Source organism: Paroedura picta, chromosome 7 (genome assembly GCF_049243985.1).
Source record: "Paroedura picta isolate Pp20150507F chromosome 7, Ppicta_v3.0, whole genome shotgun sequence".
In the NCBI taxonomy this organism is placed as follows: Eukaryota; Metazoa; Chordata; class Lepidosauria; order Squamata; family Gekkonidae; genus Paroedura; species Paroedura picta.
Genome location: NC_135375.1, coordinates 71155329 through 71173667, shown reverse-complemented (window position 1 = coordinate 71173667; position 18339 = coordinate 71155329). Strand labels below are relative to the sequence as shown.

Here is an 18339-nt window from a genome sequence, read left to right as displayed (position 1 = left end):
AAGGAAAGAGTGGTGGCCAGAGGGAGGAAGAAGAGCAGAGGAGGAACAGGATGCCCCTCCATGAAAAGCTCCCTGCACTCAGGGTGCAATGGGTGAGATTAAGTTCTCCAGAACATAAGGAAGAACCGTACACTTCTCAGCAGACTTCTGGAGCAGCCAGCAGCACTGCCAGGGCACAGCCCAGACCCCAGGAGGGAACAGTCTTTCCACCAGGCTACAAAGTGGTTCTGCTCTACATGTAGAACCACACTGTGCAAAACACTGTTGCTGTGATACAGAGTAGCTTGAGCAAGTGGGTGAGTAGTGGCAGCATCATCTATGGCTACATTCTCATGCAGCATCAAGTCTGTCCATCTGTTGCATGAAAGGCAGGGAGAGCTGGATGAAGAACTCCACCTATGCTATGATTGTGCATTTAGTAAAGCAGAAAAATGCAGTGCAGGATGTCATCTCTCCCATGACTATATCAAACAGGAAAGAAGAATTCAACATCAGCTTCAATGAAGGAGGAGGAGCAATAGCCCAGTACCTTTGCCTCAACGAGCAGCTGGAAGAGGAGGTTGAGTGTTCAAGCAACAGAGGGTTCAACAGTGGGACATCAATCACCTGGAGTACTAGTAACACAAAGCTGTAAAATCTGGTCTAACCTCTCTTGCATGGTTATGAATCTCCTATCCTATCCTCTTATCGGTGTCCAAGGCATTCTGAGCCTCCACTGCGCGATGTGAGCAGAGAGATGGGGTGGCTCAGAGATCTGAGTCCACCTCATACCTAAACCTCAGCAGATGAGAGGTGTTCTGAATAAGTAATAGAATCATAGAATCATAGAGTTGGAAGTTACCTCCTGGGTCATCTAGTTCAATCCCCTTCACTATGTAGGAAACTCACAACCCTATCGCTCATCCACTGTAACCTGCCGCCCCCTTGAACCTTCACAGAATCAGCCTCTCCATCAGATGGCTGTCTAGCCTCTGTTGAAAATTTTCCAGAGATGGAAAATCCACCACCTCCCGAGGAAGCCTGTTCCACTGAGAAACCGCTCTAACTGTCAGGAACTTCTTCCGGATGTTTAAGTGGAATTTCTTTTGAATTAATTTTATCCCATTCATTCTGGTCTGTCCCTCTGGGGCAAGAAAGAACAACTCTGCTCCATCCTTGATATGAACCCTTTTAAATACTTGAAGATCCAAACTCAGTTCCCCTCTCAGTTGTCTCCTCTCCAGGCTAAACAGACCAAGCTCCCCCAACCTTTCCTCATACGTATTGGTATCCATAATAAATTATGAATGTGCTGGGCTTTTAACAAGTTCTGTATCTTTCTGTATAACTGCCAACAGCCAATAGCAGGGGGGCTGTGGGGTTGTTGAGCTGAGCTGATCCCACTGAGTTGAGCACATTGAGCAGAATGGGAAATCTCTTATTGGCAGCCTGTTAAGCTTTGGAATGGCCCTATTGGTGTTTCTATGGCTGGAGAATTCCACTCCCATTCTTAGCCATGGCTAGTACTTGGATGGGAAACCCTAGAGGCAGTCCAGGGTCATGATGTGGAGGCCCCCATGACATAAATCAGCTGTGACATGATGGCACATTCCACCATGACAATATAGTATGCAAATATTACAGCAGTGATTGGTCCAAATACAGATTTTATCTCATGAGTATCTTCTGAAACCTTACTCTGTTGACTAGGAATTTTCTTGATATAGAAAAGGATTCTTTAAAAAAATCATCAGAATTCTTCCCTCTAAAGTAAAGTAAAGAAAACTTATGGCATTTACTGAGATGTTTGAGTCCAGTGGCACTTCCAAGATCAAGTAAGTTTTATTCTGGGTACTAGCAAGAAAGCCCATTGCAATCTGGAATGCAATTGGCGTTAGGACCTAGGGGACCCCGGGAAGCACATCTCTCTCTCCCTCTCCATCACGACAGGATCCATAGGAGGTAACCAGGGCTGTTTGTAGCAGGGAATGAGGGCTCATTTGGGCGGCTCTCTCCAACCCTCGCAGCAGGAGCCATAGCAGGTAATCAGGGCTGGTTTGCAGTTTGACAGGGCTCTCTGTGTCTCTGTGTCTCTCTCTCACATGCTGGCTCCTGCAGCATCTGAAAGCAAAGTGGCTAGCATCCAGGGAGGGAGGGAGGGAGCTGTAGGTGCAGGGCCAGTTTGCTGGCTGCACCCTGATTGGCTCTATTCCAACTCGGACAGCCAGGACACTCTCCACCCCCAGGGCTGTTTCACAAATATTAAGAGGAACAATGGATAAGGATAAGCTTTTGTGTACAAGCACATTTCTTCAGATACACACCAGTAAAGGGGAGAATGGTATTTGAAAATGTGTGCATGAACACAAAATCTTATACTCAAAATAAAACTTTGTTGGTCTTTAAAGTGCCACTTTAAAGTGTCAAACTTTGTTCTACTACTTCAGAGACGAGAAAGCAGCAGCCTCTCACAGAATGAGGCAAATTTCTGCTGCAAGAAGTATGGATTGTGGAGCACAGTCACATTAAAGTTTTAAAAAGAAACTGGTGCCCAGCCAATCATGGACAGATTTCCTTGTTACACTGTTGGAGCCACGAGACAGCAACAAGTTATTCCGGGAAAGCAGACAGCTGCACCTTTACTCATGCCAATTTTTCAAATATCGAGGGTTAAAACCACTCCTGGATATTGCGGGAAAAAGGTAGGGTCACTCTGGATCAATCATGCTTGTTGCAGATTAAAAATTTAAATCACCCAAAATCAAAACGGAAATCGCATTCTGTGTAGCTGGCAGGGACTGAACCGACCTGGGATTGCAATAAAAGCTCTGTGCAAATTCAGCCCTGGTTACCCATCAGAAAATATCTACTTGGAACATTCATAATGTGTAAAACTAGTTTAAGGCAATTATCAGACTGTTTCTCATTTTATATTTGTTGTCCTGTACAGGCAACTGAGAATATGGCATGTTTCATGTTAGACATTAACAGTGCATGTTAAAAAGATTTGGCACACTTCCCTAATGAAATACTGGGAATAGGCTATCCCAGACTCCAAATCTTTTGATGCCTGCCAAATTTTACACAGGCACTCAGTCTGCATTCAGTGGTAGGCCCATGTATGCTATACACAGCAATCTATACTTAAATCTTTAATGTAAACCATCCACCCATCTTCTTTTAAGGTTATGGGGCATGTAAGACAGTTATTAAAATGGCTGAAAGTTCATATTTTTGCTACTATTGAAATCTGTTCAGTAATATCTGTCTATTAACCTATCACATTTTATGTTGCTCTTCGTTCATGAAACACATGGTAATGTATATAGTTCCTTCTCTTAATAACAACTCTGTCAGGTATTGATTTTTTTCAAGTTTGGACAAAAATTGAAAGAATTATTGCTCAGCACTATGATACAATATTCAAAGTAGTAGAATTTTGTCAGAAATCCTTTTAAACAACTACTTTTCGACAGCCTCCACTAACATTGGCAATCCGAAGGATGCTTACTTGGAAGCCACTTCCACTGATACACTTTTACTTGGGATAAAATTATGGTCAACCAGAAGCCAGCACTGAAGATGCTAACTTTTTAATGTGAACATTGTAGACTCACAAATGGAGACTACCCAAACCAAGCAAGCAGGAGATTATCTCTCTTCTAACAGTACCCATGAAAAATGGAAATTAAGAAACTGTGGGTTTTAATGTAATGAACATTAGGTGGCACTGTTTGTCTGCAAGCTCCCAATTATTTCCCCATGTTAGTCTAAGCTGTTTACTAAACCCGAGTCATGATAGGTCAAGTAGGACTTACACACTAACTGGAGGCGAGTGATATCAGATACCTTCCATTTCTTATTTAACCTTTAGAAGTCTAATGAGTGCTACACTTGCCCACAAACTAATCAGAACAGAATATCTCATATAAAGAAAACAGTTAAATTTTAAGGGCCACATGAGGCACCTATTTCCAGCACTCAAAGCCCTCTAAAATAAAGAAGAAATGTCAATGCTGGGAAGCTTTGGCTGCCCCCTCCTCTCTGTGCAGCAATGCCTCAGGAAGCTTTTAAGATTTCCTTTTAATACTTCTATGAAAGTTGTACTCATTCTCCAAACAGGAGTGTGCCTCATTTAAACAGGAGTGTTTAAAAAAACAGCAGCAAGTCCACTAGCATTTGCTGTTGCTGCTCACACTGAACTGAGACGTGAGTGGAAAGAATAAGAATTAAGGAGGGTGTAGTTATCTGAAAGTTTCAATGAATTATCAAGAATAAATTACATTCAGGTTAAGTAGGCTCTTTCAGAGTAAAACATATGATTTGATTATTGCAACAATCCTTATCCATTGTTGTTCCTCTATATATTTATGAAACAGCCTAGGGGTGGGACGTGTCCGGCTGTCCAAGTTGGAATAGGGCCAATCAGGGTGCAGCCAGCTTTGCCCTGCCCCTGCAGTTCCCGCCCTCTGTCCCTGGACTCTAGCCTCTTTGCTTTCAGATGCCTCAGTGCCTGGAGCCAGCAGCAGGTAAGAGGAGAAGCCCTGGGCAAAGGATCGTGGTGGAGGGCCTCCTAACGAGGGCCTCTTGGCCTCCTAGGCTGCACCTGCTGACGAGAGCCTCCCGGCCTGCTGACTGCTCATTAAGGACTGCTAAGGAGCTGACTGCTAAGGAGCTCTGTCCCGGCCATGCTAATGAGCTGCCCAGCCCCCACCCGGCCCACTATCTGGCTGCGAGCTGCAGCCCAAAGCCACCTTAAGCTGCCTGGCCAGGGGCCAGGGGAGGGGATCCTTTTAAGGCCTGTTCTTAGGAACGGGCTTTGAAGCTAGTAATGTTATATTTCAGTCACAAACAACACTTACGTTTGCTTGTGTTGGGATCACTAGCACTTGCATGCTTTGTGGAAAATAAGGTAGATTTCTGCAAGCATCATACTTTTAACTGATGCAATACAGACTTATTGAGATATAGCTCTGAACAAAATTACACTCTAGTCAATGTACTTCATAAGGTATAACTCTGTTTAGGATTATAGTGCAAAATCATGCAGGCTTTCTGGGTTCGCTGAATTTCCCCCCATTCTTGAAGCTTGCTTTGTTAATTTTTCTATGTAGTGCTCATACTTGGTTGCATAATTTGCACACAGCTTGAAGTTGTATAGGGTTAAATTACCTTACAGTCCAAACATTTAAACTGTTCTTCACTAAACCCAAACAGATGTAGATTGTTGCATGGGTAATACCTCAACATGGCACATTTTAAACCTGATTTATTTTAGATCCCAAGAGATTAGAGGCAAAATTGAAAGTGTTACTGCCAGGCTTCAAAATCCATACATCGGAACTAGACAACCTGCTTCAGAATATTCATCTGTCTCTGCCATGTACAGTGAACCATTTGACAGTCAAAATAATGATACATTCCATTAAGAGGCTATTTTCTAGAATGCTATTTCATTGAAATGTGTGTCAGGCTCCCTGATGGATTGACTGAAGAGGAAGGGATGCCATTGCTCCTGGATGGGATCACAGTCCAATATATTGTAGCACTGTACAAGTCTGTCTCATCAGTTATAAAATGAAAAAGTGTCTCCTAATAGGATAGATTTCTGATTAAAGCCAATGGGACATTGCTCTCAGCTTCTTTGTATTAGTCATTCCGTGACCCGAGCCACAGCTTACACAGCTTCTTGGGCATTAAAAAAAAGCAAGTCTCATTACAGTTTCCAGGTCTTGGCATATTTTCTTAAAAGCTACTTAAATTTGATCTGAAATAAGTTCTTAGTTGGGAAAATGCTTGAGTGCAACCTAGTTTAATTTTATTTCAGCTGTCTCATTAAGTGCTATTGAAACACTGGGGCTTAGTGCTTCTTATAAGAAATAGAGGCAAAGAAAGAGGAAGAGGACTCAAACATTGAATGGCACAAAAATAGTCATATATTTTCATTAAAAACCTATTGTTTGCACCTTACAAAACAAGTTGAATGTCTTAAATGATGACCTCTTGCTTTGATTTGGGCTCTACAATACATAGAAGGGAGTTCTGCAAATGAATACCTGAACTAATGCAGAAACTTAAGGTTGTCTACTTGATGGTCCACACTGGTAGTTAATTTTGATTACTTAATAAAGGACAATACAAAAACCCTACAGGTTGGGTATAGGATTTCCAGCTTGTGTAGTCCATAGATAGGAGTCAAAGATTCTCTCAGTTCTCAGGAGAATTGCCTGACTGAGACCAGGGCCTTGGCATATGAAGAAGAGGCTTCAGCCTTCTCCCCCATGCTGTTTTCATGACCTAAAATGGTCCTGGGAAGGAGGATTGTGCCTGCTGGCACAATCCAACCCATGTAGAATGTCTCTGTAATGTCCAAATCAATAATTTGGGGGCACCCAGTGAAGCTCATTAGCAGTGGATTTGGAACACACAAGAAGAACTTCATTAAATAGTGGCAGTCACTTCCACAAGTTATAGTTATGGACATTAACTTAGATGGCTTTAAAAAGGAATAGATAAATCCATAGAGGAGCAGTGCACAAATTAAAATGATGATTTACGTAATCCTGCCTAGTGGAAGGCAGTAGCAACAGTGGGAGACCTTATTCTCCCTGCCAGGCTTGTTGGCCTTCCATGGAGATCTGGACAGATAGTATGTGAAAAAAATACTGGGCTCATGGACAATTGATCTGATCCAGCAGAGTCTTCTTACTTTCATAAAAATACTATACAATATTTTTTTCTTAACAAAAAACTCCAAAACTTTAAATTTTCATCTGTTGGGTGTTTATAAATTTCCATCATTCAAATTCTGATAATGGCTTATAAATTTCCAACAAATTTCCTCAAGTTCTGCTTTCTTGTTAAACTGCACTCTTTTTTAAAAAGGAGATGAAGGGTTCCATATTACATAATACACAATGGAATTGAAAATATTGCAGTGGTTAAAAATATAGCACAATTAAATATTTGCAGGGTCCAGCTTTGTCCTACAACATGGAGATTAGCATCCAAAATAATGGTGGGTATAAAAAAATATAGCTAACAGGCATGAAAAAACACCTATAATTCCAGCTAGCAAAAGCACTGTATCCAAAACATTTAAGACAACAACACAATAATTAGTTTACTGCATTATACACAGGAAATTAAGACAGTACAAACACACATCGCATGGTTGGAATGGCAGAATATAGGAGGAAGGGCTCTCACTGAAAGCTCATGCAAAACAGAAACTACTTCTAATGACAAGAAGCAACCATGGCATTACCTTCAAGCTACTGTCCATCTGTTGGACTCTTACCTTTTTGACATCTCTGACAAGATGATACAATGTATTGGATGGTCCATGTCTCTGAAAACGATCAACGACATAGAATCAAAAATTTTTGATCTGTTTAGTGAGCACTATTGTAAACAAAGTGCGATGCATCAAAGTACCCCTAAATTTATGTATTGTTTCTTAAACATCTTAAGAACTAATGGCAACATGAAAATTATCTATTATATCAGTCTCCTGAAAAATGTCCATAAATATAGTTATTCCATTAGACTCTGCTACAATGTACATTATTTTTATTACAGAAGATTTTACTGGAACATTCACAATATAAAACATGTTTAATTTGGATTACTTCAATAAGCTTCAATACTCCTCACCAAAAAAAACCCCCTATTGAACATTGATTCAGGTAGCTGGTGTATTGGTCTGAAGCAGCAGAACAAAGTTTTGAGTCCAGTGGCACCTTTAAGACCAACAAAATTTTATTAAATGTATAAGCTTTCATATGCATGCACACTTCTTCACATTTAGTGACAACTTCAACCATTGTATATGGGTGTGGGAGTTGCCAGAAATGGATAGTTAAGATGCATACGTTAACTGGGTTAACTGAGTGTTTATAACTGTGAAGGGATTAAAGTGGTTGGTAAGATCTGTGAATACAAGAGTTAACAAAACAGATGTGAGAACTGAGTTTGAGTCCACTGGTACCTCCCCAGGCCAACAAAATCCAATTCTGGGTATAAACAAGAACAGAGAGACTTGGTATATGTAGATGCAAATTAAACAGATTTTGTCAAATGTTACGTATAGGTAGAGTTAGGGTCAAACCCTATACCTAAGGATAAATGGACACAAATTTGACATGAAGAATCACAAAACTGATAAACCTGTAGAACATTTCAGTCTCCTGAGCACTCAGTGGGGTACCTAAAAGTAGCTGTTTTTTTTTGCAAAGGAATTTCAGAAGGAGACTGGAATGAGAGATGACTTAATTATTACAATACTCAGGACAATGGAACCCCCAGGCCTTAACAGAAATATTGATTTCTTCTCACTACACATGCTAAGTCTCTAAGTTCTTGCTTATACCCAGGATTAAACTTTGCTGATCTTAATAGTGCCACTTAATGGTGTCACAGCTGTATTCCAATTTGCTGCTATGCACAGGTCACCTAAACTCTAATTAGTGCTTCCTGGCAACTAACCCTCCCCTTGATAGGTAATGGTTGAGAATGTCTTGTTTCACTGGCATCTTGAAGAAGTGTACATGCACGTAACAGCTTACACCCTGAATAAAACTTTATTGATCTTAAAGATGCCACTAGACTCAAATGTCATTCTGCTATTTTAATTCACACAGAGGTTCTCAACCTTCCTAATGCCGTAACCCTTTAATACAGTTCCTCATGTTGTGGTGACCCCCAACCATAAAACTATGCAATTATTCTTTCACAGAAATTAAACTGAAACTGACCAATGGTGTGAAGATCCATTCTTCATGATAGTATATAAACTGTTTTTTTTCTCAGGGTTTCTCAGTTCAGTTCTGCCTCTTGTCCTGCTGAGCTGCGTTGCCACCTAGAGTGCCTGGCGGGAGACCGCTGTGCTGGAGGCACTGCTAGAGCAGCTGGCGGCTGAGCTGCAGAAGGAGCAGCAACAGTGGCAGTGCCCCCTGGCCAAGCCACTCACTCTGCCGCAACCCCTGTGAAAGTATAGTTTGACCCCCAAAGGGGTCCCAATCCCCAGGTTGAGAACCACTGTACTAGACTGTAATCAGCGATGGTAGTGGTTGAGCTGTATCTTATCCTGTATGTATTTTGAGCTATTTAGTCATTGTTTTTAGTTGTGACTATATTTTGTTATTTTCTTATTACAGTCAATAGCTTAAACAAGTATTTTCTCCTGCTGTTAGGTTGCAATATATTTTTAAAGGAGAAAACTGTCCTAGCATGTTTTTGTATGATAATTACAATCATAGTGAATAGCATGTGGCCACTCTGAAAATAAAATATAAATAACACAACCACTTAAAAAGTAGTAACTTTGTCCATGTTAAGTGACTTTGTAATTCCCACATACCTGATAACAATTCAAAACAGAAAGTAAATCCTTAAAAAAAAGTTAAACTTCTGCTAACATGGAAGTGGCAATAGATGTTTTCATTAAGTAAGGGAAGGACATGAGAACTATGTTTGACTGAAAATCTGTACAATCTAAATCTGATATACTTTTTAAAAGCAGTAAACACTGCAGTAACAGCATAGAGAGAACTCTGCTTGATCAGGTCAGGAGCCCATCTGGCCTGTTTTTCACAGTGGAGAACGAGATTGTTTTGTAAAGTCCTTGAGCAGTGAAAAAGACAATAGCCATCAGATTTGTAGTCAGATGTAACAGAGGAAGCATTAATTCACAATATGTTGCTGGAAAAAAATGCACTGCACATATCAGCTTTCTTTTGGTACGTCCTGAAGATAGGTAACTTGATTCACTGAAAGGGCTAAGACCAATTTCAGACATTTATGCAATAACAATAGAGCAACACCATGCACCTCAAGTAACATCATATAAATGCTTCACATGGATACCACCTGTACATCCATCTGATCTGCGCAATACTTCCCTTGTAAGAGAAGGAAATCATATGAATGTGGCAGACCGATTATGCACGGGGCAGAAAGTCTGGGGACTGGCAGAAACAGGGCAGCGGCGCTAAGACACTTATGCAAGACATCGCTGCCATCCTAGCCCAAATCAGGGCCTTGAATGGCCCGCAGCAAGGGAATGTGGATTCGTCCATGTTCTCTATCTTGCTGTGGCAGGCAGTAGATGCCCAGCTGAGGCAGGACTGTGCTTAAGGGAAGAGCCAGGCCTTTGAGGCCGAGCTCCTCCCACACACCTACGGTGTCTCTGCAGAGACACAAAATGCCCTGTAGAGCTTTGTGGTGCTGTGGAGCCAAATGGGGCATTTCTACACCTCCATGGTGGTGAGACAGCAGCATGCCACTATCCCACCATCCCACAATAGGATTGCTGTGCCCCCCTGCTGCCACAGCCACTGTGAGGCACAGTGGACCTGTCCCGCCTCAGAGTTGTGATGCACATGCACACAGGGTGGACCATGTGCGATAGGGGATGTCTTCCTCCGTGCATACATGGGACGCGGCAGGGCATGATACCCCGCCACTATGCACTGCTGTGCATAATCAGTCACAGGTATACATACAAGCCTTCACATTGGAAAGCAAAAATGATACCTCAGCATACATGATGCAATACTCCAACACATAGCAAACATCTGAAACAGGCTTATGATTAGCACCTTCCATCTCCACTGCAATGTTTAACTCGTTGCTTTCAAATGACTGGAAGTTAGAACAACTCAATAAGCGGCACCCCTTCCTGCATTTCCATGCTGGTGAAAATGGCAACTCTTAAGATTGTTACTTGTATCTTAAAGCGCAAAGCCTTGATCAAGGGGCAAAAAGGTGGCAGCTCTAGCATGGCCTTCCTCTGACACCATCTCATGGTTCTTTTCGGCTCTCTTGGCTAATTTGCAGTTTTGACAATGATGGCAGGTGTGCTGTGGGAAGTGTTGCAGTTAACCAGAACCCTGTAACCTTCCAAATGTCTTCGTAAAGAACAGTCATCTCAAAGGCACCAGTTTCACACATAAATTACAAAAAGCAATGTTACATTTTGGATTAGAGAAGGCTGATTTTTTTTTTAAGCAATAGCAGCATTTTCTCTTTTCTACTGATAAAATTGTAAGAGAGAATGCTTGCCACTATTTTAATGGCTGTTACAGGATGTAGTTGAAGAACAAGCCGGTGAGCTGTAGTGAGCTTTCATTACAAGTGTCAAATCTAAAATGGCAGGGATCTCTTATGACTTATTGCAAGGGTTAATTCATTTGTTAAAAGTTTTTTGGATTGTTTTGTGTGCCCCATTCTAATCCTGTGTGAAGGAGAAACAAACAAACAGATAGAAAATTTGCTTAGCTTGGCCCTACCGTATTGTACAATTCTTCTAGTCTGGAGATGGTGAGAAAACGATGCATGCTTACTCCATTCTCTATGAGCAATTTCACAAAATCCACTCTGTCCAACACCAGGGCATCCAGCATCGCTTGTTCAAGGGACCCCACCTGCAAAGGAAATAATCCATTCAGGTTTTCCTTGGTGTCAACATCTGGATTTACTGGCTTTAGCATAGTAAAGATAAGGCATTTATATGGCATTTATTCACATGCAGATTCTTGCATAACATTCCTCATTCATGTAAGGACAGTTTAATGTAATCCTGTGAGCAGATAGCACATGTAAATATTATCTTTGCATAGGCTTCCTTTAATGAAGTTTCCTAAAGATAATCTTGCAGGCAGGATCAAAGAGGAATCTAAGTCTTTTGTCTCATACATTTTTAACATATGTTCTTACAGCAAAAGTTCTCAATCCTCGGTTTTTATTCAAAACAATCCACTTGAGGATGACCTATTAAACTGGAATTAGCCATGTTACAAAGGACTAAATGACCACAGAGTGATCACAGTGACATCTATGTAACTATTCATGGACTTTGCGGAGAGGGAATTTCCTACTTCCTCCTCCATCTGCAGCCTGCTGAATGTCCTGAAATTTTGATTGGGGTGTGGATGGGGCAGGGTCAGCAGATCATTAGAAACACATCAGGCAAAACTGTGGGCCTGTAGTGAGAGAAGGAATGTATGGAAATCATTGTCCCCAGCTTCTGCAAATGGGAATGCTGTTTGGGTGGAAACTAACTGTTATAAATACAGGTTTGGATCTTTTTCTTTCTGCTGCAGTGGAGGGGAAAAGCAGAAAATTTCCATTCCACCATTGAAAAATATAGTCTGGATCCAACACACAAAATGTATTGACATTTTCTGAATCAGACCAATCTAATCTATGGCCTGTCAAATAATCCCAGGAAGCCTGCAGGCTGTGCAAGTGGTCAAGAGTCTTCTTGTATGACTTCTAGCAACCAGTATTCAGAAATATTATGCCTCTTCTGGCGGTTAGAATTAATTATAATGGGTGGTAAACCAAGCCTTCTTCAAGTCACATAATCCTGTTTTAAGGCCATGTAAACCTTTCCTGCCTACATGTCCTATGTATCCATTCCACCTGCTGGTAGAAGTTAATTCCCTAATTCTCTCTTATGTAAACAGATGCTTTCTTTTGTCTGTCTTGAATCTAATGTTAATCAGTTTTCAAGCTGCTGAGCATTATATAAAAGAGAGAGAAAAATCTCCACCCAAGGTGGTTCCACAGCAAGCATAATTTTCTAAATGTTTTCCCAAGTATTCTATTCTTTCATCATAGAGAAGGTGCTCCAGCGTCCATCATGGTTTTGGTTACCTTTTTCTACACATTGTTCAGTTCTAACATTTTCTTTTTAGAACTGTACACAACACACACAAACCCCCCCCCCCCACATTAGAACGGTGACTTCCCCCCCTGATGGCCCCAACATGGAATTTTCCCTTTAGTCTCTTACCACTCACTGAGTTGACCTTTAAATTAAACCATCGCCTACAACTTTTCCTGCTTATCTTTTTCCCATCCTGTCACTGTAAAATATTTCTGATTTTTTATTGTCCCATTGCTCATCACTTTACACCTACTGAACAATGAATCACATGCAGATATTGCTGCTCATTCACCCAGTATGGGTGACCCTTTAGAACATTTTGTTGTCTGTCTGAACTTTCACTATCCTGAATTATTTGATGATACTGGCAAACTCATGCTCATGCTTAACACAAAACCACTTTTGAATAAATTATTGACATTTGTCACAAGGCAGAGTCGCAGTACTTTGAGCCATTGAGATAATTGTTTTTACCCTCTACTTCCTGCCCTCTTATTTGTCCTTGAGCTTTTAAAGAAGAACTGAGTCAAAAGATTTGTGGAAGATCATCCCTAGCAGCACTGACATTTTCAAAATAATTCCAAAAGTTTAGCAAAGGAAGGCATTCTTTTTCAGACAACACGCCGATTCTTCCTCAGTAAGTCTTTGTATTAAGTATGGCTAGTAATTTTGGTTTTACTAGAATTTTAATTTATTCAGGGCTAATAGGCATGTGATTTACTGGATATCATTGGTCCTTTTAAAAAACAAACTTTTCCTTCAAGTTCACATTTGGGTTCTTTAAGAATACTTAGGGGTATGCTTGGCAGACCAGTGACTTAATTTTTAATTTTCCAGAACTTCATTTCTTATTGCTAGTATATTTTATTTAAATATCTGAATATTTTTTCTTTCTCCCCAAGTGGTTCAGACATTCGTTTCTACCTATCATCTGCCATTTTCAAGACAGCTTCTTCCCTAATCTCCCTTCAGTTTCTCTTTCTACTCCTTTGTTTTCTAGCAATCTAACCAACATTCTTCTGGTTCTTGCTTCTAATTAACTTAATGAAATTTTACTCCCATCAGTTTTATGGTCCAGGGTAGAACATAGTACTTCATGACCTTAGGACTATGAAGTTTCTTCAGAAGCCTTTATCTGATTATTTGCTTCTTGCTTCAGTCTCGTCTCATCTACCATTTTCCTCAAGCCATAAACTGCCCATTCAGGCTATTCTTTCTCAGTCTATTCCTTATAGGCTCCTAACTTTTCTTAGGAATCTTCACAGCCTACCTCACTTGTGAGCTTTGAGTCTCAGTCTGACTGTCATTTTTTTATTCCCCTACAGAAGTGGGGCTGTCAGTGATTGTTTCCTGAGTAAGTGGATATTTTTATCACAACAGCACAACGTGGCATTTGAAGAAATAAAGAGTCCTCACAAAAAATGTTGTTAGTCTTTAAGGTGCTACTTGACTCTTGCTTTTTTCTGCTGCCACAGACCGACTAAAATGGCTAGCTATCTTGCTCTATCACCATACCACAGTATGACTTCAGTACCAAATACACGACAGATTCCTTGCCAGTTGTGCTATACTTTAAGAAGACCTCTAGATGGCAACATTTCCTTTAAGTAGATGAAGAAGGCCACTTTTCAAGAATGTTTACTGACAGTGCTTTGGAAACCCTCTTCAAAAATGTTTTTCTTCAGAAGAGATTGTAAGGTATATTAGTAATGGTGTATAAACTGTACCGGCCACTGTTGCCCATAAATAAAGATCTGGCTGCGAGCGATGTCTACCCTGTTCCAGGCTAATGCTAGACTCAGTTGATCAGGCGCAGATGCATTCGCTCCTGTACAAAGAGAAGGGGAAAGTATAAGCATTCTTTACTAAATACAATAATCACTGGTCAAGCACATGTTCATGGGTGGGGAAAGAAGTCAGTCATAAGAGAGACAGAGCTAGAGAGAGCAACCATTTCATAGTGGTATGATTTTATCAAATTTTAAATGGCTTCGAAACTTAATTTCCTACAAAACAAAGTATGAATAAAAAAGGAATCTATATCTATATCTATATATATGTGCTGCTTGTCACTGTTAAGTGGATCCAACAAGACCTATTACATCGCTCTCCTTCTGCTTTATGACCACAACAGTTTGATTGGGATGGGTACAAGGTCTTCTGTGAGATTCCATAACAGAGTAGGTATTTTACTCTGTTGTTCCAGGTCCTAGTCTGATGCTGACTGTATTTTGGAAGACTAAGCAACTCCACACTTTTAGTATATCGTTTGCCTGGCCTCAACTATTTAATCAGATCTGAATACCTTCTTTCCCATTCTTTGTCCTCAGTTCAACTAAGATAAGTCATGACTAACTGTGCATTCCTAAGCAGAGTTAGTTCCTTCTAAACCCCGTGGTGCAACAGATTTGGAAGGATGTAACTCTGCTAAGCATTATACTGTGAGTGTTCATGAAACCAGTTATGACTAACTTAATTCTCATTTACTTTCAGACTTTTGCTGGGTTAAAGGGTCTTTTCACTTTCAGGACGCTTAGTTGGGAAGGTATCGGGCCATTTCTCACAAATGGAGGCCAGTGCAAACAGCAGCTTAGAACCCTAGCGCAGGATTTGTTCTAGTCACAGCTCATTGCTGAATAGAGTCAGAGTGGGCCTGAATACTCTCAGAAGGCCCTTTCTACAGTTGCCAACCTCTAGCTGGAGGTCTCCCGCTTTTACAACTGATTTCCAGCCAACAGAGATCAGATCACCTAGTGAAAGTGGGCTCTTTGTGAGGTAGATTCTATGGCATTGAGGTCCCTCCCCTCTCCAAAACCCACCCTCCTTAGGCTCCACCCCCAAACTCTTCAGATATTTCCTAACCCAGACTGGGCAATCTTACCCTTTTCCTTCTGCCCAACCCTTCCCATGATGCAGAGCATAAAAGAGATGAATAAATAACAAAAAGAAACATCCTCCTTTTAAAAAGTTAAAGTAATCTTATGTGCAACTGGTCCAGAATGAACTTCATATTATTCTACCTGAGCATCTAGAAATCTCACAAATTTTATTTATTTATTTATTTGACTATGCCATGATCCTGGAAGTCGTACATGTTGACCCTCATGACTATAAGCTCCTGACCACAGATCAGTACAATGCACAAATCTTGTTAGAAAAGCCCAAGTGTAATTATATACATTCAGCATGTATTATTAAAAATGAATTTCCTGGGTTAGTCAGAAGCCTGTGCATGGGACTTATTCCATAAAAGACTCAAAAATGAAATAAATGAGAGATGACTAGTGTTGATGCATTCTCAGCCATTGTGCTGTAATGAGGCCATGTCCAGTACTCAGCATTTCTACAGCAATTATCTGTCTTCCGTGGGCTACCTTGCACAGTACGAGACTGCTGTGATTTTATAGAAGGAAAAACATCTCTTTCTCATTTGCACACATATAACAGACTCAACCAAAAAGAAAAATTACAGGAAAAAATATTATGAGTAACCCCAGCAGTGGAAGAAAGCAATGAACTATAACTAAGAAAACCCTGAATCTGAATTACTTTTCTATGTTCCTCCTGATCAGGTTGCTATATGTTCTCTCATCCTTTCATTTTCAGAATGCTGTTGTTAGTGCAGGAAGCAACTGATTGCTTCCATGAAATAAATAACCTTAAACAAGGTCCAACAGATTTATATTGACTGTATTTTTAGGAAATACTAAAGAGATGGCAAAGACATTTCTCACATTAAAGTAGAGGAAAAATAGACTCTTTACATTATTTGGTGTATTCAGATGAATTCATGATACGGTGGTTAGAGCAGCTTCAGCAGGATTTTTAGACATGTTTGTATTATTTTGCATTTTCACATTAAAATTAATCAAACGGAAGCCTCTTTGATTTCCTGTTTTATAGTGCCTTTAGATTTCAAAGGGAACGAAACCTGATCAAGGCAGAAAAATTGCTTGGAGAGTGATCAGGTGGTTTTTGTGTTGTTGCTAGGAAACCCCCTTCATTTGTCTATCCATGTTAGAAAGCTGCTTCTTTACCCTGTGAATCTCAGGTGGGTTTACATCATGCCACTGTTACATCAGAGCAAAGCAAAAATCTCTGCTGCTGAATGTTCCCACTAAGAGAAAAGGGACTATAAGATCACTGGCTCAATCAACAAATACAATAAAGGCATAGTGAACAAAATTCCTGTGATATCCCCACCTCTGCAAAACCCAGGAATGCACAGTAGTACTGGGGATTCCACTTACTTTGGTTCCAAATTAGTTTTGCCTAGGATGAAGCATGAAGAATATAAACACAAGTTTTACATAATGTGCCAGTGCAGCAACCACCTGGAAATTCTATTTGGCTTGTAATTGAGACGGGGAAAGGAATCTGCCTGTTAGCAAGCTTTTTCTCAGATCCAACCCCCCCCCCCTTCTTTTGTTACTATACGGTGAGCATGTGTGCACAAAGGAATGGGGGCAGGGAGAAAGGTCCTATCGTCTTTGCTGTTACAAGCAAGTTTTGCAGAATATGTGTTAGCAAACTGTCACTCTTGCACTGGAACTTATGCTAAATTAATTTCCTGCATTCTGGTTTCAAAGCAGATATACAATAATTTCATGGTTGATATTCACTGCCCTTTGTGTCACAGGATGGTAAGATGTGAGCAGCATTGTTCAGCAGCTGTAGAATGGCTTGGATACTGTCTGAGTATGAGTCATTGTAGCCCATTTACAAGCTAGAAGGAACGCAGATCCATCAGGCCCAGGTTAGCTTAACAATATGCTTCAGTGAACAGCACAACAGATTAGGTAGCCAGAACGGAAATGAACATATATCATCCAGTATCCTCCTTTTAAGCATTTAACAATTCAGTTACTGCAAGGATTTGGGCAGCCCAGTGAATTATGTTGGGAAGAGGACTGAAAAACCTGGCCAGCTATCAGAATGGCAATTCAAATGGGTTGCAAATCAGCTGGGCTTGGTGTTCTCCCAAGATATAAAAAGGTAAAGGTATCCCCTGTGCAAGCACCGAGTCATGTCTGACCCTTGGGGTGATGCCCTCCAGCGTTTTCTTGGCAGACTCAATACGGGGTGGTTTGCCAGTGCCTTCCCCAGTCATTACCGTTTACCCCCCAGCAAGCTGGGTACTCATTTTACCGACCTCGGAAGGATGGAAGGCTGAGTCAACCTTGAGCCGGCTGCTGGGATCGAACTCCCAGCCTTATGGGCAAAGCTTTCAGACAGCTGCCTTACCACTCTGCGCCACAAGAGGCTCTTCCCAAGATATACAGAGTATTATATTAACCAGGAAATACTTTTCACCATGCACAGAGTTCTGTTGCCCCCCCCCCCCCGCCCCATACTATCCATTTGTTAAAATTAAGATCATGCCAGTAGGCTGTGAGCTGGGATGGAGGTAGTGTGGAGGAGCTGCTTTGCATAATAGAGCTGTCTGGTTTAAAATAATATGAACAATATGTGTTTACAAGGCCTCTGATAATGATATATGCCCATCAAAATCAGTGCATATAGAACTGGACTGGGAATGAGCACCCCATAAAAATTGCTGGTTTGCGAGTGCAGTATCTGCATGGGTACAAAATGTACACACAGATTCAAGCCCAATGATAAGGATTGACATTATTTCAAATGTTCTCAGCTACAGGGCTGGGGCCCGCATGCATGCTCATGATTTG

At 40.9% G+C, this 18339-nt stretch overlaps 1 protein-coding gene across 13 annotated transcripts in view; it reads right to left on the bottom strand.

Moving 5' to 3' along the window:
• The window catches only part of TRPM3 (transient receptor potential cation channel subfamily M member 3), a 427187-nt gene that overhangs the window by 63333 nt on the left and 345515 nt on the right, over positions 1-18339 (bottom strand). For 9 of the 13 annotated variants that reach the window (XM_077344811.1, XM_077344812.1, XM_077344815.1 and 6 more), the window contains 3 exons: positions 14380-14480; positions 11271-11405; positions 7280-7330 (listed from right to left, as the gene is read on the bottom strand). In XM_077344811.1, the coding sequence (XP_077200926.1) occupies positions 7280-7330; positions 11271-11405; positions 14380-14480 (287 nt within the window). The remainder of the gene's footprint in view (positions 1-7279; positions 7331-11270; positions 11406-14379; positions 14481-18339) is intronic. The other 4 variants (XM_077344814.1, XM_077344817.1, XM_077344823.1 and 1 more) reach the window with 1 other exon arrangement.